Source organism: Camellia sinensis, chromosome 5 (assembly GCF_055761805.1).
Source record: "Camellia sinensis isolate YWXY chromosome 5, ASM5576180v1, whole genome shotgun sequence".
Lineage (NCBI taxonomy): Eukaryota > Viridiplantae > Streptophyta > Magnoliopsida > Ericales > Theaceae > Camellia > Camellia sinensis.
The window spans coordinates 171,890,458-171,914,728 of record NC_138965.1 but is presented as its reverse complement, the minus strand read 5'-3'; the positions used below and the strand labels follow the sequence as shown (position 1 = coordinate 171,914,728).

Here is a 24,271-nt window from a genome sequence, read left to right as displayed (position 1 = left end):
GCAGTCCATGTTTGGCACTTCTTTCAAAAAAATCTGTTTTTCTCAAAACGATTTGCCGGATTTGGACTCTTTGGTTCAGACTTAGAACCGTGACACAAATCGAGTCCGAGTTGTAGCGAGGTCCCCCGCGGGCTGGTTACAGTCAGCTTCTTGTGACCATCTCAATGAGTGACTAGGCAACAATAACTAGGTATCATTAGCAAATAACCACAGATTACAGCAGATGTTGATAGCCTGATGGTTACTGCTTCATATACAGGTAAACCTCAAAAGTTCTTACATCACGAATGCAAAATCCACTAAAATCAATCTGTAATAAATAAATAAAAATAAAAAGCTCATGTTCTAAACTTGCAGTTTCTGGAGGTCGGGAGCTATGACACCAACACACAACAAATAACTTTCTGAGTCTTTACCATAAAATTCAAAAATACCCTAGCCCAAAGAAATAACCTTACAAAATGTTGAACCATTAATTCAGTGGTCAACCAGTAACTAGACATGTAGCATGCTCATAACAACATTCAAAAGTTCAATTAATCACAAAATGAAATGATATGATACAAGCAATAGTTCAAACACAGCACAAGGGTAGGCTCAATTCATAGATATACACATTACAGCCACAATAAATGACTTTGGCCTTAAACAGAATTCCCACTATGCATAACCAAAATGTTTCAGATTAATGAACTGCATTTGCAAACCTTCGCTGAAACCTTGTTCTTCTGAATAGCTGAAAAAGCTCATGTTCTAATTCCTCAGCCGAAAGCTCACTGGGCTTTTTTGTGTTGCATGCATTTGGTGTTGAATAGATACGGCTCCAAGGATTACTCGGTTTGAAACACCTCAACAGCTGAAGAATGCAACCAAAAACATTCAGTTGTGAACAAATTTCAATTATACAATCTTAGACAATGCTCAAGCTATAAAATAAACTTCTCCGTCAATTTTTGTGCAAACATTATCTGTCATTCAAAATAAAACAACAATAGATCACTTCAAAGACCAGTGACAACATATAGGCCACATTTGGTTGCAAAACAAAAGAGGCGCGATCGGATTTGTTATACATGGGACCCATTTATACCACATTTGGTTGCATAACTTGACAACGGGGTAGTGTGGCTGGATTGAACACTATATTCCACAAATGGGGGACAACTCAATCCTATTGGGGGAGTGGGGACACAGTGGGATAGGATAAAACTTACGGACAAAATTACCAAGCATACAATGATACAACCAACCATGGCCATAGGAAAAACATCAAAACTATAAAAAGGAAATTAAAGGCCGAAAGAAATGAATTTACAACAGAGAACCTAATGCATGTATGTTCCACTCAGATTTCCTGACCCCAGGGTAGATTCAAAGAAAACAAAATCTTGGAATTAAACAAGGACAAAGATTTATGCAGTACTAGTACACAGCAGATGGCTTAAGACTCTAATCTAATGATGAATATGGTTCAAAGTTTAAAGACTAGCATAGAGTTTGTAACATATATGACACAAATAAACTACAAACAAAAAAGAATTTTCAAAGCAGCCACCAAACTGCATAAACAATAAATCAAGCATTGAGCGCACTGGCAATACTAATCATTCTTGTGTGCAGTATCTAAATTATATAGTTTCTGTGAGCATAAAAATTAGATAGATTTCCTGGTCTAACTCAAGTACAATGACAATTTGAAACTGTAGAGCATTTATCAACATAAGATAAGGAAAGACAACTAATTATATCAAGTGCCACTAGTACATGACATAGTGATTGTTAAGTCACAAATTTTCCAAAAAGCCTAAGATTTTAAGAAATGAGCCCAACAATGTCTGATTCATTGTGTGTTTTTTTATGTATTTGTGTATATGCTTTCCAAAAAATTCCACATCCAAGAATCCTTCTTAATTTTAGTGTTCATACATATTTGGTGGTCGTAAAGGAAAACCTCATGGCAATATGTCAACTGAATTAAGAAAATTTAACAAGTGACATTCGAATTATATATGACCACAGTACAAAGTCAATTTTCAAAAAAAAATACATACCTAATTCCAACTATCTCCAGTGAGTTAAAAGTTTGCACATTTGAGAGTCTTGAATCTGCCTCAACCTTTATCATTGAAGACATAACCTGAATTGTTTTTTCTGGAAGCTGCAAATATTTAAGAGGAAATTTGTCAACTTAAAAACTTTAAGTAAAAAATAAAAAACAAAAAAAAAAATAGAGGCAAAAACTTAAACCTGTAATTCAAAAGTGAGAATATTGTCAATAGCAATAATACAGTGATTAACAAAATGTTTACAACAAACTCTTCCTTTTTGGAACATAAGGAAACTAATTGATTTTTCTGTAACCTGTTAGCCACAGCTCACCTCTCCTCCACCATCAACAACTCTATTGCCACTAAAGCACACTGTGAGATAAATGGTTGGTTTTCTGTTTCTCAAATTTCTTTCTAAAGATTATATAACCCTGACATCATGTTTGACAGTCACAATCATTTAATCTCAGTTCGTATATAATAATCAGGTCTATGTGAAGTGGTGCAAAATATGAAGGAATAATTTGTGTTGTGAGGGCAACAAAGATAAGGAAATCCGTGAATAGTTATGGGCCAAAACAGGGTGAGCTCAAACATAGTGGGAGCAGAGCAAGTTTGGGTAAAGATGGCAGGGGTGGCAGCATCTGGTACCCAGTCTAATTGCCATTCCTTATAATTCATTTGATTTGGGTGAAGTAAAAAACAGGGACGGAACCAGGATTTTTGCCTTTGGAGGATGGAAGACAGGGGAAAAGTATAACTATTAAGATAAGCAGAAATGATAATATTTTCATTTCATTTGTTTAAGTTCTCCATCCACAAATTGAATAACAAATAATGAATAAAAAACAGAAAATAGTAACTAAAAATTATCCATGTAACATCCTCAACCACAAAAATAAAATATCAAATTATAACTATATATTTTCAATTTTTCATAGCATCACAATTGCTGCCAGCCAATTTGGATGGTCAAGTAAGTTAGGAACTAAATCAGGTTTGACAAGGCCAGAATCTACCAGCACCACCAGAATTAAAATATGTCCACATGCCAAGATTAAAATACATTCAAAAAAATTGGCAATATATACCTTTCTATTGACAAGAAGGGTGCCCTTGACAGCACGTCCATTGTAAACCAAACGGATCTGCATCAGCAAAGGCTGCAAAAAATGCAAATGACAAGTCCAAGAACTTAATTAGAAAGATTAAAAACATTACATCATCAATAACATATTAACATACAACAAATATTAAAGACATACCGGCTCCCTGGTATGAGCTTCCGACCCTCTCAATTCCAGTGATTTCTCCTCACAATTGGCGTGATCAAGAAAACTTTAAAGTTTAAAAATGTTAGAATCCAGATGATTTAGCAAGAAAATACAGTAAATGTAACTAGCCATAAAATAGAAACAAACACAGCAGGCACAAAATGTCATATCTGCTGCATGAGATGATTTATGTGCACCATACCCATCCACACACACTACCATACATTGAAAATGCAATATATGTTTATCAAACATAAACAACAAACTTTTGATCACCATTTCATTGGATGTTATTTTAAAACATATTAACAACCTTCTCCATTGTAATCTTGTAGAGCAATAAACTGATACCTTCTTTCCATATTTGTATCTGTCATTGAGAAAGTCTTAAGAAACTGTAAATGCAGTCATGCAAATTTTTTATTTATACAATTATATATATATATATATATATTTTTATCAATGACAAAGAGAAGATTATCACAAAAGAAAAGAAAGAGACACGCAAAAGGTGCAAGGATGACAAGAAGTCCACCAAATGGGAAAGGGAAAAAACCAAAAAAATTAAAATCACACATGGTTCCCCAATCTCTACTAGTTAAAAATAAAGGAATCCCCTTAAAACTACAAGGCACTGAAGTTGAAAAAGTAGCCAAACAAAAAAATTATTGCATAAGCGCCCAATCTTTTCTAATTGATCTCAAAGACTCTAAAAGTTGCTTTCCAACCTAATAACACATTTCCAAAGAATCCAAGGCTTTGTCTTAGGACAGAAGCCCTAACAACAAGCACTCTCCACCATAGGGCCAATATCAGTAGGCAATGCAAAAATAGGTCATCAATACTCTCTACATCCCTCTTACACATGACTCCATTGCGGATATAATAGCAATTTGGTCTCCTTTTCATAAACATAATCGTTGGTATTAAGTATCTTCTGAGCCACAATCCATGCAAAAAGAACTTTCCAGATTCATCTGCACTCCAAATCATTTTATGATGATCAAAGACCAGCGCATTTGGGTCATCAATTATCTTATCAGAAAAGGACTTACATGAAAGCACTCTCAATGAATGAGAATCCATAACTTGTTGGGATTTATATCATATCTCGCCAACGCGAAAGGAAGCACACCCACGCACACACCAAAGAGAAAAATAGTCATACAGATTTACATGGTTCGGCCCAAATTGCATACATCCACCGGAGTGAGAGCTTCCACTATATGAACAAAATAAAGACTACATGTGAGATGACCAAAACACTCAAAACCTACACCACTACCTAAACTTGTGTTCAAGAGTAGTTCATTCATTGCTCACCTTGGTGCCCATCGTATTTTTTGTCTCATGCCTTACATCTTTATTTTTTCCCTCACCTCAACCTCTCAATCTCTCTTAAAGAAACCCTATAATCCACATGACTACTTATAATAGTCTACCGATGAGAATCCTAGTTCTATATAATGAGGTAACCAAATTCTACATATATTAGGTTTCCTAGTAGATTCCATACTCTACTATCCCTACCCAAATACATGTATAAACCAACCTAATAATTGTATAGGGCCCACATTTATCACATGGGTGGAGTAATCCTACCACAACTTGTCATTTGGTTGAATTGTTCAAAGAAACACTTCAAGGATAGATAACAAAGAAGCAAATTCATTAACTTCAAGATCATTAAGATTTCTGAAAAAGGGAAAACAATATCGCACCAATTATGTTACAAAGCAAACAATATACACATAAAATTAGCCTACAAAGCTTAACAGAACCTTTCCAACTAAATCATGGGTATCAAGGGAGAAAACGAATTTGTGACTCTGCCATTCAAAAAGGAAGGGGGGAAGGAGGGGAATGCATCTTAGCTTGTCCAAGAATGTGATTCTAACAAGCATCCATTTGAAGTGGTCCCTCTTTTTGACTAAATTATAACATAGTAACTTAAATAATTATAGTCCCATATGAAAATTAAACACGATAATTATTACTATATATTTATATAATCGGGGACAATGTTAACAAATAAATGGACCTCTTATCAAACCACCAGAACCTACTCTTTCAATATACACCCTTTTCCTAGCTAGGAGAAATAATGGGGATTTCTCAATCTAAAATTAGAGCGTAGAAATTAGAGATGGAACCCATTTTTAATATAGACTTTCTTGCCCCCCTAACCCATCAAGGACAAATCTCAACCTTGCTTGGATACTTCAACAGTCCACGATTATTCACTAACAAAATTGGCAGATGATGGTGTTAAGGGTTTCATTAAGAAACTTGCTATACAATTAGAGTTTCCTATCAAAGCTTTTCTCTTTGTGGCTCATGCATACATATACAACTTAGACATAAGCACACGAGTATAACTGTCGTCCAATCTAGACGTTGGAGGCTTCCCATATCTTCATATCAAAGTAAACTCTCTCTCCCACAACAAAAAATAGTAGGTATTGTCTCTAACATCATTTCTGAAACAAACAGCCAATTGATACTAAGGTTCATAACCAAGTCAAACATCATGTTCATCTAACCTTCTAAGGGGCTATTAAAAATTAGGTGATAAAAACACATTAAAATTGTTGGAATATGTCCACATCTCCTGGAGTTGCCCCATCTGTGCTGGTTATAAGGTTCTATTTTCTCTCTCCTTAATACCTACGTTTTAAGGAGAAGTGTGGGCTGAGCTTTTCAATTTGGTATTAGAGCTTGGTTAGGCCTTTGACTGGTGTGCTGTTTGTCCAGCTACCGTATGTTCTCCAGTTTTCCTCCCCTTAATACCTGGGTTTTAAGGAGAAGTGTAGCCTGGACTTTTTAATTTGGTATCAAAGCTTGGTTGGGCCTGTGATTGATGTGCCGTTCGTCCGGCTTAGTGTATGTTGTGGTCCAAGAGGGTGTGTTGGAATATATCCTACATCACCTGGAGTTGCCCCATCTGTGCTGGTTATAAAATTCCAATTTCTCTCTCCTTAATACCTAGATTTTAAGGCGAAGTGTGCCCTAGGTTTTTTAATTAAAATTGTAAAAGCTCCCATTCAATGAGATAAGGGCCAACTAAGATTTAATCTCAACTGAACAGTCCTGGCAATTCATGAAGCCGGGGCCAAATATGTCCCTACATCCATTGATCTACCCCTGTAAACCGCTAATCTAAACGAAAGTAATGCAAGCAACTTGCTTCTACCCCTATAAACCACGGCTAATCTAAATGAAAGTAATGCAAGCAACTTGCTAAAAACAAATTCAGATTCTCTTTTCATTTTTAGTGATGATAACATATGCATTGAGACATAGACCAAGGAAAAAGGGAAAAAGGCATCTTTAACAATTTGGAGAGAAAAAGTAGTTTTCCAAAAGAATTGCAAGTTGAGGACAGGTATACTTCTGGTCCTGGGCTTCATCAAGTAAAACTTGAAGATCGGACATTCAAAACATGTAGATCTAAGTTTTTTTGCCCAGGCTCTATGTGGTTTTTTGTTTGATTTTAACAGTTAGAAAAAAGAAAAATGAAGAAAATGATCTTATATACGAATTTATAAAATAAAATAAAAAAATTGTCTTATGACCGTTGCGGCCTTTACTTAACGATGGCAGCTATTATGGCCATGAATTTCAGTCACACCACCGCAATGGGTGGTGTTACGTAACAGTTGTGGCCGCTTTTTAAAACCATGATCATAATTTGACAAAATCTTAATGTACTAAAATTACATCAAATTCACAATGAGAAAGATGCACTCCAAGTTTTCACACAGCATCTTCTTGCTGCAGTAACTCATTAAAAAAAGGGAAGAAAGAAAGGGAGAAGATGAATTCTTTTTCCACATATAACAAAAATGTATGTATAATGACCAACTAAACGGTGATGCAATCAAAGCATTATTCAAACTAGTAATAAAACATATGGTCAAAATGGTAGAAAAGTTTACTTGTCAAACATTAATGCAATACTAAGTACTTAACTGAGAGAGGCACCAAAGAGGGGGAGTCACTAGATCTATTTTGGTCAAATACAAGGCTAAAAGGCTTTATGAATGAAAAGGTGGAAGCAGATGATATGCAAAATAAGATAAAGTCAAAAAAAAGTTATTCTCTATTAAACATTCATATGCACTAGAAAATATGCGCTCAGAGAAACCAGTCAAAATCATTAACCTCAAAATTTTCATCATTTATAAACTTTGCTCTGGAAAAATCTTTGGGAGTCTTCAATGCAATATCTTCTGAAATATAGCCAGTTCCGTTAGTATATATAAGAGGGTCTCCATCTTCATTATAGACAACACACCTATTTTCATCCTATAATTTAAGAAAACACTAATTATTTGGCTTGACAAATGGATTAAAGAAGAAAAGCCTAGATCTACATGGTGGTGCAAGTGAATATTAATGAAGAAATGAGACGAAAGATTATGCTCGGCAAGAAATATCTTCAATTTCTTCAATAGTGATGGAAGCAAGATCGACTTGAAGTTTTATCGTCTTTGATAAAATAAGGGAAAACCTACATTCTCAACAATGTATAGAAACCCCATATTTCAAAATAGAGAAACTCCATACTTCATAAAATGGCACTCGTATATGGATAACAAACAAGAACGTCTAGGCAGTATACCTAGCCATATATTTTGCGAGGCTAGAGACCATTTGTACATGCATGAAGAGACACCTTGCTTCATGGACTGTTCTCTTAGACAAAATGTAAGATTCTATCTCATCGCAAGGAGCAAGAGACTCCATTCTTACAAAGTAGCATTTTACAATTGATGAAGTTGGACTTTTTTTCTTCTCCTCTTTGCCTCCATCTTTAAACACTGATCAATAACAAGAGTGAGACACGTAAATCACCATGTTGGGACTCTTGATAAATTAGCAAGAAAATGCGTGGAAAAAATTATGTGTTTTCAGAGTTATTCTGGTTTCCACAGTAGAATTAATCACTTTGTTAATGTCTCAGGCAACATACCAACTGAGAAAAAAGACAGCATTTAGTTTCAAGATTGGACACTAGTGACCTGCCAAAGATATTGGTTCTGGCTTAAGAAATGCACAAAGAACAATCAGGCTGCCAAAGGCCCAATGTTAACAACTCAAAATCTGCAATCCTACAAGTTTAATGGAGGACCATGAACAAGGATCCGTTGAAGCACAAGATCTTCAAAATAAATGAGACAATTACTCCCTCCTGTAAAATTCACTTCCATATTTTTACTAAGAAGACCCATAAAATGATTTAAATTTAAAATAAATAAATAAATAAATAACAAATAAGAAGGAAAGAAAGAAAAGAAAAAACAAACCTAGGTAAATCACTCTTAGGCCCTTCTGTGAACTAGATGGTTGGTTGGATTATATGAATCAGAAAACAGTACTCTAAACGTATGATTATATGAATCATAAATTTAGACAAACACTCGCACCTAACACTCGTGCCCAAGTCCATGTAACATAGAAGGAAAAAAAACAAAGAAACAACAAAGAACGTGTTAGCTTGAATCCATAACAAATACAGTGAGTACAAATCAAACTATGGTCATCATAGCTTGAATCAATGTGTCCCAACTAATTTAGCATAGAAAATCAAGACTGATGTTTTGAAATGCTTCACATCAAGAGCATGAAAAGAAAAATCACCAAAAAATCGAAAGCGCCTCAGACCAACAAGAATTCCTTCTTCAGCAATCTTGTTGAATGCAACATCATAATTACTAGAACCAGTCACCCAATTATTACAGCTTGTGGTCTCTTCGACAAACTTCACAATCAGCACAATCTGATCTCTTAATTCCCTTTGTAGGTGAGTTCTGGTGCTGTTCAAATACAGTCCCTGAGTTATAAAGGCAATGGACGTCACAATTGAAATATTTAATAGAATAAACACTAAGATTTTGTATGAGAAATCTCAAACGATAATCTACAAATACACCACAAATAAAACACACTATATTGCCAGCCATTATTAGAAAGTAAGAAAAGTGATGCAAGTCTATCTTGTCAAACCAACAAGGATATTTCAATTGTGATGGAACAAGCAAGGATATACACACCAACCAAGGTGGAACAGTCAGAGTTAAAGTGACTAAAGAGCATTTTTTTTTTTTTAATGACAAATGAAGAGCACTTAAACTCCAGGTTTATGTTGAATATAGAAATTAGAGTACATAAAAAAAAATTATTTTTAGTATTATGTATATAATCTGTGATTGTGTCAATTACTGATTTAGGGCTGGTTTGGCATGTTATAAAGAAGGCAAAAAGTTACTAAAAAAGCAAAAAAATTATCACTATTCACAAATTAAAAAAATTAATTTACACAAAAAAAAGTAAAATCCAACTTTGCACAGGTGATGGTACTGAAGTGATGGGGAAAATTACATACATATACTGTGATGATACAAATTACAAATTAGATATATATATTCATTAAGTTGGAGGGTACTGTTGGGTTCGTGAGGGCCCACCACGGGTTCCATTTAGATAATCCGAACCATTCAATGTGTAGAATTCGTCGAGTATTATACGCCTGTAAAAAATCACGTTGATCGAATATGGATCGCTATGTAATCAAATCGATTTTTGTCAGTCATTTATTTTTCACCGTCCATTTTTTTCATACAAAATTGTTTTCATCACATAGCTATCGATATCCGATCAACGTGATTTTTTACACGCATATAGTACTCGATGAGTTCTATACATTGATCCGTTCGAATTATCAAAACGGGACCCGTAGTGGACCTCCATGGGCCCAACAGCACCCGTGAAGCCTCATGCTATATATATATATATATATATGTTCTGAAGTTATCACCATTTGCAAGGCAATCCGTACTATCCTTCAATTAGCACTGTCACTGAGTCTAGGACATAGGGGTAATAATGTAATTTTGCTATTTTATACAATATTTTAATACACATTTTTTCGTAAAAAGACAAAAAGTTATCCCAAACACACATCTTTTTTCTGTCTACTTTTTTCACCAAAAATTCAAAAAATGCACTTATTTAGAACACTCCAAACAAGCCCTTAGTATTGTTTCCTTATTTATAACGTTTTCTTATTTATATTGTTTCCTAAATTGTATCATAAATCTATTATATATACATGGCCTCTACAACATTCATGGGTAAGCCAACTAATTTTTTTCATTCTTTTTTAGTATCAAAGCTAAGTTAAGTACTTAGTGATTTTGCTTCACCGACAGGCGACAACCTTACCTTGACCGCCCACTAGACCTCAATCCATTCCATTGTCATATTTTCTTTTAGTATCACTTCATGGTGATTTCTTCCTCTATCCACTAATTTATTTCTATCCCAAATAGCTCTATCATATTTTTTTTACTTGCAATCCATTTTTTTGTGTGTGTTTCTGTTCCACTCTGTCTTTCCCTCTATTTCAACTTCAAATAGATTTCTATCTTCAAACTTATTTGAGTTTGAAGGGAACCACCTAAGCCGCCCCATCTAGCGCACAACCCAAGTCGCCCGCTTGGCGCACCACCTAAGCCGCCTCTCTGACGCACTTTCTACTAAGCCACCCCTTAGCGCATTCAGTCATCTGTTGCCATTTGTGAAGCACGGACACGGACATTGACACTGACACCAACACTGGCACAAGACACGACAATTTCCAAAAAATAAAAACACGGACATGAACACGAACACGAACACAGCGGGAGACATGACGAATTTTTTTTTATATATATATATTTTTATGTGTTATATAGATTCATATTACATTCATCGTAAATCAAAATTAACAAACACTAATATAGTAACATTAATTCAATAAATATAACCACTACATTTAAACAAATTAATAGATCATCCATTCACAAAAAAGTCAGAATAAACGATAATAAGAACTAAGACGAAAAGGGGAAAACATTCAACATCCAACAATATTTTTTACAAAAGCACTAAATAAGAGAGGTAAAAGAAGGGTAAAAAAAAAAAAGGTGAGCCCTGCCGTGTCCCGACATGGACACACGTGTCCTCGCCGTGTCCCTTATAAAAAAATCATTAAATTAAAGGGGCATGCCATTTGGCTCGAATACCATCAAAGCAGTGTTGTTAAAGGCGTGCCTAAGCGCTCGCCTAAGCGAGAAGCGAGGTAAGGAGAGCTATTGCGCTTCATAGCGTTCGAAGCGAGTCGAGGTTGAGGCAATTGAAGCGAGGCTTAGGCGATGAAGCGCAAGGCGAAACAAAGCATCGTTTCTTGCTTCTAAGATCTGGGCCCTTCATTTTCCTGATTTTATGTTATTTGTGGACATGCAGTGCACCTTAGAATTGCTTTCTACTATTTATTGAGTGTAAAACCCTAGTTTCTGGGGTATAGAAAAGAGAGAGACGAAAAGCAGAGAAAGAGAAGAGGAGAGAAACGAACCTGGTCCTGCTCTGCCTTCATCTTCGACATCATTTCTAAGGTAAGTCTTCTTCTCCTACTTTCTTCTCTCTTCCTGCTTCATCTTCTCCCTCTTCTCTTCTTTTCGTCTTTTTTTTTTTCTTCTCTTCTTCTTCTCTCTTCTTCTTCTTTCCTTTATTTCATCTCTTAGCAAAAAAAAATTTTATTCGCTTTTTTTTTTTTCTCCTTCCCTAATTCTTGTTCTATTTCTCTTCAATTTATTTTGCTGAAAATTTTTTCAATTAATTTTACTAAATTGATTTTACAATTGTATAATTATTTTGTTGTGTTAATTATATAATTATTTTGCTGAAAAATATTATACAGACTAATAACTTTTATAGCATTGTCTTACTAATTAATATGTCGTGTACTAATAAAAATTTAAAATTTAAAATATAATTCACTTTAATAATAAGATAGGTGTCACATTATTGAATAAAAAGAATAATAAAAATTATTAAAGCATTGCATTGATTTTTTATTAAAGAAGGGGAAAGAATTATTTGGGATGGTTGATTGGTTTGATGTTTTTGATGAATATTTAGTATTTAGAATGTTAGATTTGTTGGATAATTTGTGTTGTTTAAGGATATTTAGTATTTAGAATGATAAATGCATGATAGTTTTTGAAAATATTTGTATTTTTGTCTATACTATTTATTTTACAAAAAATATCTTTTGTGTTCGCCTCGATTTGATGAAGCCCTCGCCTCACCTCGCCTCGTCGCCTCGCGCTTAAGCGTTAGCAGACCTTGTCGCCTCAGTTTGCTTTTCGCCTTAAAAAACACTGCATCAAAGCATGTTTTTAGAATTAGAGAGTATAGATGAAGCTCGAATTCTTGCATTAAATAATATTTTGTTCCAAAAGAAAAAGGTAGCCAAGAGCTATAAGAAGAAGGTTAAACACATTAATTTTGATGAAAGTGATTTGGTATGGAAGACAATACTTTCAATAGGAATTAAAAGCCATAAGTTTGGCAAATGGTCACTTAATTAGGAAGGTCCATATCAAATTCATAGAGTCTTGCCTGGGAGAACATACCATTTGAGAAATCTGAATGGATATGTGCATTCTAAGAAAATTAGTGGCAGGTACTTGAAGCCTTATTATCCAACTGTGTGAGAAACACAAGACGTATAGAAAATGCTAAACAAGAGAAGCATAAAAACACTCAAATAATGAATAAAGATTTCATTTCATATAGAGTTGAGTACATGCAGCCATAAATTGGCCCAAAAATCAATACAATGTTTCAGTTGTTCCCTTACAATTAATTCTCTACTCCTAAGGGATGGGAACAACTGAATGGTAGTAGCCATGTCTTGCCTTCGATCAGCCAGCCCTTGATTGGTGATTTGCAGCTTTGTAGCAGTTCGATCCAAAGCTAGATTAACCGCTAACAACTCTTCTTCTAATTGAGCCTTCTTCTCCAAGAGCTGGGTTTGAAATTGAGAAGCAGAAGAATGTTTTCCTTTCAATTCAGACACCTCAGCATGTATATGGGAAACAAATTCCTTGTCTTTTAATACCTTCTCTTCTGCAGCCTTGGCAATTTGGCAGATGTTGACATAAAAATCTATGGTAGCTGCTGCCTGGGACAAGTGACTTGAAATAGCCATGTTGGATTGCTCAATAACCTTACAGCATTGGAGAAAACCATTCTTGATGATAGGTCTTTGTAAGGCTTCGAATGGGATCCTTGAGAATAATGCCAGCAATTCCAAACAGGTGCCCAAGTCCAATGGAGGTAAGGAAGCCTTATTGATAGTTGAAGAGCTCTCAAAAATTTCCAAAAAAGAGTCAGCCAGAATTAATGGCTCAGTTTCATTATTGGTTGTTGGAATGGTAGGAGATATATCAAAAAGGCTAGCCAGTCTAGCTTCAAAAATGTCCATCTCTTCCACTGACATTGGAGGTGTAGAAAAGTCTCTACTGAAAGGAAGAGATGGCTGTATAGGGATAGGAGAGGAAGATGAAATGTCCCTAGTGGTGTCTACAGTCCTGGCTACCAGTAAGTCAAGAGAAGAAGGGCTGGAGCTGGATAGTGATGGTGGACAAAAAATTGGTGAGCTACCAGTATCTTCTCTGGGAGTATCAACTATTACTGGAGATGAAGTGATAACTGGGATCTCCTCATGTAGGGAAGGAGCAGCCAAGATTGTAGGAAGAGTAAATTGGGCTGAGGTAAAGGTTAGATGAGGAAGATATGAAGTTAAGCTAAAGGATAGAGATACAGGATTGTTTTGCCTCAAAAAAGGTATGAAAAGTGTAGAACCAGGAAGTGAAAGAATTGTCTGGATAGGCTCTACACTTAAAGGCACTTTAGTGTTGATTTCCTTCCTCCTTTTCAAGAGTGCTTCTAATAGTCTTTGAACTTTAGATAAGACTGAAGAAATCCTTATCAAAGGAGGAGGTAGAATAGATGTTGCTGCAAAATAAGAAATATGAAGCAATGTTAAGTTTCATTACTGAAAACTTGGAAAGGGAAATTACTAGAGACACGAAAGGAAATTACCAGTTTCAGAAGTGGTAGCAATGGTTGGAGAACTGCGAAAGGCATAATGTTCAGTAATTTGTTGTCTCCTTGCAGCTTTTCTTTGGAGTGCATCAGCAGCAGCAGCTTCATCCCTTAGTACTTGTTGCTGTCTCCTTTTCTCAGACCTCTGAAATACAATGATTTCTTTGGAGTGCTCCTCTTCCCCTGCTTTGGCAGCTGCTTCATGAGTAGAGTCCCCAATAAGATCAAAGGGAAAAACTGTCATTTTCTTCATTCTTTTCAATGGTGTCTCTTTCTCTTTTTTTGTTTCTTCATCTTCCAAGTGAGTTTCAGGCGTCTCCTCTTCAGGATCCAGCAAAAGTTTTCTTTTCCTCTGTTGTTGTTGTTGCTTGCCTTTGAGGACATTCAAAGCCTGAACTCTCTGAGGAGATTCTATTTGTGAAGCTCCTGCATTAGAAAAAGAAAAGAAAAAAGAAAGCCATAAAGTAGATGAACACAGCATTATAAACATCATATAGAGAAGAGAAAGGAAAAAATGAAAATGCGTGCCTCTCTTCAAAACAGCCCTGGAGACTCTAGGAAAAGGAGAGGTAGCAAGAGTAGTCTCTGTGACAGCAGAAGCAAGAGCTAGGATAGCAGGGGTAATAAAAACTGTAATAGTGGTCTAGTCTTTTTGGGTTTGGCTTGAGTGGGCACATTTAGTCCCACTAATAGATCTTTGGGAGGTATTGCCAAGAGCACCCCCATATTGGCTGTTCACCAATTTTGAAATCTTTTGGAAGCTATGCCATGTGGGGTAAAGGGGGTGAATTGAAACTCACTCAACTCTTGTAGCAATTTGAATGTTGCTTCTTCCAATTTGTTTTTGGATACCTTCAGGTCTTTGACTGTGAGATTGGTATTGCAGTGGCTACAAAGAGAGACAGGAATTCCTTGAATAAGCCCAAATTGCCTGGCAAATTAGGAAGGGCAGTAAACTTCAGATATACAATTGTAAGCTTGAGAATTCAAAGTACCAATGAAAAGCTCCCTTGGCAACAAGATTGAGGCCCACATATCTTTGTGTAATGAATTGGAGCATTCCCTATCAGCCAAAAATGGCCTAGGCCAGGCTGGTTTCGAAGGGACAAAAGGAAGGAAGTGGAGAAATTGGGAGTTGATGAAAAAAAGAAAAATAGTAGACAAAGCTGGAGGGATATAAAGAAATCTTGGCAAATTTCTCTTCATAAGTAGTGGGTTCTTGCACCAAAAATCTCAAGCATTTGGAATGTAAACTAGTGAAATATGCAAAGATCCAAAGCTGTAATACCCATAGAGGGCCTCCTTGGTTGACATCTAGAGGCTTCTAGCAAAATTGGGAACAAGACCTATAAACATGGCCTAAAACATAAGGAGCGAAGACTATCTTCTTCTTCGAAGCAAGAGTCTTGGCAAGTGGGGCAAACTCAGGCATAATCCGTTGAGATGAAGTACAAAAAAGAAATTTGCATAACCAATATAGAATGAAGGAAAAGAACTCTCGATCACCTACAAGACCTACCTTCTTGTTCTCAAATTTTACAAAATCACTAAAGGAATAGTTCAAAGGTGGAATGGTGAAATTGACGGGAAGGTCTAGGTAATCAGGTGTAAAGGGAGCACCAAGTGATGAAAGCCCTAAGAAAAGACAAATATCAAGAACGGTAGGGGCAATCATGCCACACTGAAACTGGAAAAAATTAAAAGCCGAATTCTAGAAACAAAGAGCTACAGGAATCAAGAAAGTATCCTTAGAGATAGTGAACCTGGAAAGGCGGAGGGCATCAAGGATACAGAGCTCTTGTAGATCCAATTCTTTGGCTGGCACAACTCTGTTATGCCACTCCTCCCATTCAACCCTCAATGTAGGCCAGCAGCGGTGGGGACAGTTTAACCTCCAGCTTCCCCAATCAAAACCCCGTTCGTAGAGTAGGCAATGATCTTCTAGATGAGGATACAAAGCAAGAAGCTGAACTGAAGCTTCTCTGAAGATGGGTCCCAAGACGTATTCCTGTTGTTCTAAAAAGGCGACCATCTATGACACTCAGTTCACCGGCTCTGAGCTTGGATATCTCTTCATCGATACACCTCTTTAAAGCCAAGGATGGACTCACGCGCTCCATAACTATTACTTTTAGGGAGGAAGAAGCTATTAGCAAGAGTTTTCGAGCATGAAGCTGAGAAAAGAGTAAAGAGGAGGAGAGTGCAGTAAAAATGAAAGAGTTTGTGTTTTCGGCAAACGAGTAAGATGAAAGCGCGAAAGGAGAGGGTTTTAAACCTTTCTGTTCGAAAGATGCCCCATCTGTCTAAATGGGTAAAAAGACCCGAGATAGATTGTTTGGCTGATGTTGGAACCCGTATGAATTTAAGATTGTCCTAAAATTTGTGAGGGTCTTGAAAGTGCAACACCAAAAGTCTCTCTCAAGGTTGATTGTTTGGACGGGAGGCATATCTCAAACAATCAAATTGGCTGCGAAAATAAATATTTAGCTTCGAAAGTCAAGATTTGGCTCCAAACCCAGATGTCAAAAGATCAACTAAGGCTTTAAGAGCAAGTAACTGATTTCGAAGCACATTTCATACTTAAAAATATAAGAACACTTAGGTTTTGTCTGCTTCAAAGGGATCGGTGACTTGCTATTAGGTTTCTTGTAAAGATAAAATCCTTCGAAGTAAACTTTGAAGTGCTCTGCAGCTAGAATTTGTTTGTTTTATACTTCAACGTTGCAAAACCAGTATTTGGTCAAGTAGTGAAGAAACCCAAAAGGGCTTACTCTTTAAAAAGTACGCAGTATAATTCCTAAGGGAAGTTTCCATACTTCGAAGCTCATAGACTATTCTTCGAAGCTAATTGGTTATGCAAATTATGTTAATTATATAATTGGAATGTGAAGCTTAGGGCAGAAGTTGTCTTCTTTACAGACAAAATTCCGTTTCCACACTTTGAGAGTAAGTTTGATTGGTACGAAGTTTTTTGTGAACATAGTAGCTTCTGAGTTAGAAGCACGGTCACATCAATCATACAACCAAACATACAATTGGAACACAAACCTAGACCATGCCGAATAAAGAAAGAAAACCTAGTTTTATTGATATGTAAATAATTACATTAAAAAACCTTCTTGACTACAAATTCAATCTCATAAAAATAAGGAATAGAAAGAATAGCAATGTCATAATATTTGTCCCAACAGTGGTCAATGAATTTATGTTCCTTCTTTATTCTGTCCTCTGTCCTATCTAAGCTGGGTTGTTGTAGTTGATATGTTCTTATTTGATGAAAAAGCTGTTCAGCCTTCATTTCGAACTCCATCTCCTTCAATCCTTGTTCCATTTCGTCCATCTTTAAATCATCCCAATATGCAAAATCCTTACTCTTAAAGTCATTATATTCGTCAATAAGATTCTCTGCCTCGTACTGGGTTTGAATTCGTTTGGCCGAAATTTTATCCAAAGAATTAGTGATAGCCAAAGAAATGTGGTACCAATGGAGAAGAAGCCTGTGTTGATCCAAAAAAACCTGAAGTTCTGCTTGAGCAATGGGGTTGAGAATATGACCCCGAGTCATAATGTCACAGGCCCATCGAAAGTTCTTGAGAGAAGTCTCATCTCTAAGAACATTGAAGGACAAGTGAGAAAAGGTTGCAAGCAGAAGTTGAGCTTGATATCACTCAAATGTAGTGGGCAAATCTGGAGGTTGGTAGAAAGGAAGAAAATGATTCTCGAAGAGAGTAAGTTTCAATTCCTCCATCCAGTGAGGATTCTAAGGGAAAGGAGGCACAATAGGGTCCATCCCGAAGGAAGAGAGAAATTGGGGATTATTCACACATTCAAGCCAGTCAGAAGAGCAAAGTTTTGCCTTCTTGGCCAAGAATGACAGATTGTATCCTTGTACTTCCTCTGGACGAGGAGTTGCTCGCACTATCTTCGCGGGCATGGAAGATGTGTACCACACCACAAGTAAGTTGTCCTCCAGACTGCGTCACTGATCGATGAATACATAGGGGTAAACCACCGAGCTCCAAGCAAAATGAGGGATAGACCGAGGATCAGCGAATTCAACGAATCGGTTGTGAATTCGCTCTCTTAGTTTGGATTCATCAGGTTCTGGCCAGCTTCCCCAGCCAGTAGACCTGGAGGAAGAAGGAGCAATTGTGTCCCATGCAGAGGGTGGTGGGGCAGAGGTTCAACTGTGTCCCATGCAGAAGATGGTGAGGCAGAAGAAGAGTTTCCAAGATCCATTTTTGCAAATGCTTGATCCAAGGGTTCGTAATTGGCAAACTTTGGGTCTAAAGGTTAGTACATTGCAAAAGCTTCCATAATTTGTATAAATGGAGGCGGATAGATATAATCAATAAATGCATTGAGATTCTTTCAAGATCTGTAATCATCTTCCATAGACTCGTATGCTCGATCAATGTAGGAGAAGGTGTGATTGGCCATTGGGGATGTACCAGTCTTTTCGTCTACTCAAAGAATGGAAGTGCAAGATACAAGGATTTAATGAAGTTCACAACTTCATTATTCAAAAACGATTATGCTACCAGAATACACAGAGTACATGCACGTCTTAGAACATGGGTGGATTGCACTAGTTTACTAATATCACCAAGTATTGGATATATTTGTGCGGGGGTAATGTTGGTTACATATTTTGTATAGGCCAATCACAGCTTAACACGTGACAAGATGAGGGCAAAATGGAGAGTTAATTCAAGTCTTCATGGATCTACAGAGTACAGAATCAGCAGAAAAATACAAGATGATGTAGCCTAACGATTACTCACAAAGTTTAAATTCAAAATTAAGAGGGAAGCCTAACTGCAAGAGTGGCGTAGTGAGACTGACTGTGAGAGATCATGTTCAGCAATCATTAGAAGACATTTCGACAGTTGAAAGCCCACTTTGACGGTTATTATTGGAAAGTATAAATAGTAGAGAAGGCCCCAGAATGAAAGATCCAGACTCAAATCAAAAAACCAATTTTTTTACTACGTTTTTTCCTCCTAGTTTTTACAGTTTTTTACATTTCTACACTTCAAATCTTGTACTGCACTTCATTCCTAAGAGTAGGTTCAAATGGTTTGTTGCTATAAACCTCTACGAGACTGGGTCAGGTCATTGTAAGTTTTTCATTTTACTTAATGAAATTCTAAAATTATTCTTCACTTATTGTTATCTACTAAATTCTCCTAAAACAAGCCACCAGTAAAAGTCTCCGTCGTTTTGGTTGAGAGAACTAAAACACAATCGTCTGATAATTGGTTGGCAATTAATATTCTGTAAAGACTAATTGATCTTTGTTGGCACGCTTAAAATTACATTGTTGGTGTTTGGGAAGTGGCTATTTTAGAGACTTTTTGACTATGTTAGTAGGCTATTTTAGTTTTTGTATTTAGGAAAATAGGATGGATTTCTATTTGAGTTGGTGTATTGAAAAATGTGTTGAAATAATATTTGAAGTTAAAATGACAAATTTGTCCCTAACCTCACATTTTTCAAAATTAATTTAAAAGAGCAAAATTGTAATTTACCAATTTGTCACTATGACAGTGGTAGGCTATGCCTACACTGTCACATTGACAGCCCACTACCGGCCTATTTTTTTTTTTGTACTTTTTTTTTTTTTAACCATTGGTTTAGAGGCTTTTAGGCTTTTTTTTTTTTTTTTTTGAAGCTATTTTAGCCTTAAAATTAGGTTTCCAAACACCCCCATTATTAACCTTCGAAAGTTAAAAAAGTCAACAGTCTTAGGCCAAGTTTGGGAACACCCCAAAAAGTCAAAAAGTCAAAAAGTTACTCAAAAAATTAAAAAGTTATCACTATTCACCAAAAGTTAACAATTACGGCTGCACAACTCCCAATTCTAATTTTCTCCTACAAATCAATTTTTACAATTTTTTATTACACATTTTTCCATAAAAAGTCAAAAAGTTAACCCAAACATTCATATTTTCAACCTCAACTTTTTAGTCTAAAAAGACAAAAAGTGCACTTATTTAGTCTTCCCAAACTTGGCCTTAGATTTATTTTTATTTTTTAAAAAATTTTCGCCTCATTAGTACTCAATTAAAAATCCAAAATTAGAAAAATAAATCATTATTGGATATAAAATACTTGACTCAAACCTACATCAAATTTAAATTTTGTTAAAAAAATCACTCAAAACACCCTCCACTCCCTAGACCCAAACTAATACCAAATTGTGTTTTACTCAAATTTGTATCCAAAACAAAGGGAGACTCATCACAGTTGAGTGCATTCAATGCAAAGAAAAAATGAAAATTACAACACATGATCCAGATGCGTGCATATAAGCTTAACAGGTTTTTGAAACCTCTGTCTCGTGTCCCTGATGTCATTCACTATAGCACGAATTTCTATACAAATGCATATGTGCCCACAAACTTGCAAAGAAAAACCAGAAACCGTGGGAAATTTTTGGCAACAAATGGTCAAAACACTGAGATGCCTCCCGTTTGGAATGGCCAAAATTACCCAATCACGACAGTCTACACGTTCTTTTAAAAAATTAATTAAAATAACTACTTTTCTGTAGGGGAAAGAAATAAACCAAGACGCCCGGCCGAGTTTTTGTTAATTAAAAAATTAATATGAGATGTCTTCTTGGCCTAAGACCGAGCTACACCAAGACGCCCGGCCGAGTTTTTCTTTTTTTTTTTATACAACGGAAAATAAAAACAACTACTTTTCAAACACCATCTTATATAATATATATTATATATATATGCTGCATGCATATATGTATCACAGCATAAGATGCTAAAATATACCCAATTTCTCACCATACGCATTAACGGCTCCGTTTGATTAAAAATTTAAAAAAAAAAAATGAAGTAATATATACATATATATATATATATATTCCTATGTGAATTTAATGAGAATAAAAAATTTGCAGAAAAAAATAAGAAAAATTCTATAACAAATAATCTTTCTTTTTATTTTTATATTTTTTGCAATAAACTAAAAATTTGATTACCAAACTATCAAGAGTGAATGTTCAAAAAAAAAAATTATCAAGAGTTGTACAAAAATATGTATTTGGCAAGAGTTTTTTTTTTTTAGCTATTTAAATTAAAATTTACAAAAACATAAAATAAATTAAAATAATTAATAAAATAAAATATCACATCAAATTCATAATAATTTTATTTTTTCTCTCACAAATATCACATCTAATTATAAAAAAATCAATCTTCTCAAATATAAAAATTTTAAATTACTAAAATAACATACCGTAACTTCTAAACACCAAGATAACTTTCTCGCGACTTCCGCACCACAGCTTCGGGGGGGGGGGATACAGTATATATCTATGTGTATATATATATATATATATATTTTTTCCATTTCCTTTTCCATCATTTTCATCCTAATCTCCTAACCAAACTTTAGACAAGAAATTCCAGGCGGGACCACGTCAAATTCATTTTCCCAGAAAACAAACAGAGCTAAAATGTATAAAAACCAGTTCAGAAAACCCAAAAGTAAGCAAAACTCCAATCATCATAACAAAGAAATTCCGGGCGGGATCACATCAAATTAAACTTATTTTCCGAGAAAACAAACAGAGCTAAACTGTATAAAAAAGAGTTCAGAAAACCCAAAAGTAAGCAAAACTCCAATCCAACAGACAGTACTTAAAAATTTAAAAAAAAAAAATTTTACTTGGTGAATTCACTGGACTATAGCAATCACCTGAGCTCCGTTTATGAGGTGATTGATAAATGCCTTGTTGAGTAGGAGCTCTAGCGTAGTTCTTGGCTAAATGCATTATGAAACCACTCAAAGTTTTGTAAATTTTGTGTGTGGAAATTTTTCTGAGGATCTCAAGAGACACTTCTTCGCCGAGCAATTCAAGCTGTTTTCGGACCGAAGTATCTGGAGGCGATTGACATTGTTCGATACAGATTTTCTGGAGCATCGATTGGACGGATGGGGGGAGACGGACTTCAGAGAAAGGTTCAACCATAGTTGGTTTCTGTTTGTTTCCAGGGAAAAAATAAAACAAGGAGTTGAGATTTCAGAGGATTTGGAAGGAGATTGAATTGAAGAACAAATTCGAAACTCTGGCTAGAGAGATGAGAGGGAGGGCTGATTGGGAGAGCTAGTTTTTCAACGACAGAGAAAAGTGGTGAACAGGATTAATGATTGTTGCACGAGAAAATTTTGGAGTTGAGATTTTCTCACTTGGCTTCTGTTTGGATTCTGGAATTGAAATTCCGGTTCTTACAATGGGTGATTGTGGGTGATTGTGAGATGAAGAAGTGGTGTGTATTTATAGTCCTCAAGTGAGGGTTTTAAATTCGAATGATTAAAATTATTTTTGTTTTATTTTCTGTTAAATTAATGATTCAAATTTATATCCGTCCGTTTGACCATACAAAAATTTTAACAAAAAAAAATTTCAAAAAAAATTAGTTGGGGGTGACGGTGATAATGATGGTGCTGAGGTAATATTCGTAAAATTTTAATAAAAACGAAAAATTTATCTTTTTGAAAGTGTAAAATATTTCTTGCCTAGGTTTGTTTCTATTAACTATAAAAAAAAAAAAATTCAATTGACTTTTGTTTTGCATTATATTAAACATTTTTAATATTATTTTTGTCCCAACAAACGAAATGCAAAAAAAATTATGGGATAATCACTGAGAGGTCCAATTGCTGGATAGCCTTGAATAATTTTTTTTCGCGAAATGAGTGGGAGCTCTAATTAGAGCCATCACTAATGATATGGCAGTGGCCCACTGCCACAGTATGTGTTGTGTGTTTTTTTTTTTTTTTTTCCCTCATTAGTGGTGGGTTTAGAACCACCAAATTAGAGGTCTCTAGCATGATTGTTTTGTCCTTACGTCTTTGCCTCTCCTTTTGAGAATGACCAACTTTTAGAGAAGCTCTAGTGAGATGGCACCATATTTGTTTTTTTAAAAAAAAAATGGAAAAATGACAAATCAGGAAGAAAAAAAAAAAGACAATTTAATACTCATTTAGAACTCCTCTTTTAGACGTCTAAACCATTTTTGATTTTGAAATGATCATTCGGTATTAATAATAATATAAAAAAAAATTATCAAAATAACAGGGGGAAGGACATTTTTTAATTTATGTAAATTTTGATTTATTTTTAATTTATTTGTATTAGTTTATATTTAAATATGATATGAATAATGTAAATAGTCTAATTATATTTTTTATTTTTTAATTTATAATACCAATTCATAAGATAGGCTGATAATTATTTCAAAAACCATTCAGACCGGCATTACTCTTATACTCAATTTTCATAGTAGATTAGTTTTTTTTTATTATTTCTTAAATAATATTTTAAGGCCTTGTTTGGTTTATGAAATTTAAAAAAATTCAAATATATTGATTTGTGATTATGATTCAATTTTAAACAATTAATAGCAATCTTGATTAAACAATCAATAACAAATTGGCACAACAATTTAATGTGAAAAAAATCACAATTAGACTCCTTTAATTGTGATAAAAAAATTACGAGTCAAGACCACAAAACAATCTATTAAAATGACATAAAGAAATTACACACAGTAACCCTCAATTACTTATCGAATCCACTCCTGAAGTGAAACAAACTCGATGTGTCTCTTCTACTACCGTCTTCACCTCGAAATTGCTTTGTCCAACATTAAGTCCACAACGCCGATATTGAATCCACAATGATGAGTCACTCCAGAATCTACCAAAGTTTTAGGTTCAAATTCCTCGGAATTCACCAATGAACACCATTCTCCTTTTGTGAATGAAATAACAAAAATAACCTCTGATATTTGTCAATATGTAGTTCGTTAATTAATCAATCAATTTCTATACATCAATGAAACTCATAGTATAAACATCCTCAAATATAAAACACTTTGTATTTTACTCATCTCTAAAATCTAGACGAGTTAAACTTTACAAATCACAAAAATACACTTTTATATTAAATAGAGCCATAAAAATCGCTCGAACAGTGTGACTAAA

At 35.1% G+C, this 24,271-nt stretch overlaps 1 protein-coding gene across 11 annotated transcripts; it reads right to left on the bottom strand.

Annotated features, from left to right (window-relative positions):
- Window positions 1–390: 390 nt before the first annotated feature.
- Window positions 391–22,555, bottom strand: LOC145790987 (uncharacterized). Of its 11 annotated transcripts, none has more exons than XR_014330504.1 (8): window positions 21,980–22,117; window positions 11,721–12,528; window positions 8,632–9,158; window positions 8,298–8,516; window positions 3,314–8,145; window positions 3,140–3,211; window positions 2,052–2,158; window positions 391–856 (listed from the first exon to the last, which is right to left on the bottom strand). XR_014330504.1 is itself a non-coding variant. In XM_082870438.1 (3 exons), the coding sequence occupies exons 1-3, from the start codon at window positions 22,251–22,253 to the stop codon at window positions 12,939–12,941; spliced, it is 1,965 nt and encodes a 654-aa protein (XP_082726564.1). In that variant the 5' UTR covers window positions 22,254–22,555; the 3' UTR covers window positions 12,919–12,938. The 11 variants fall into 11 exon arrangements, 2 of the variants coding, with proteins under 2 accessions (XP_082726564.1, XP_082726565.1); XR_014330506.1 differs by having other exon boundaries at window positions 3,314–8,516; window positions 8,632–8,751; window positions 8,966–9,158; XR_014330502.1 differs by having other exon boundaries at window positions 8,298–9,158.
- Window positions 22,556–24,271: the final 1,716 nt, after the last annotated feature.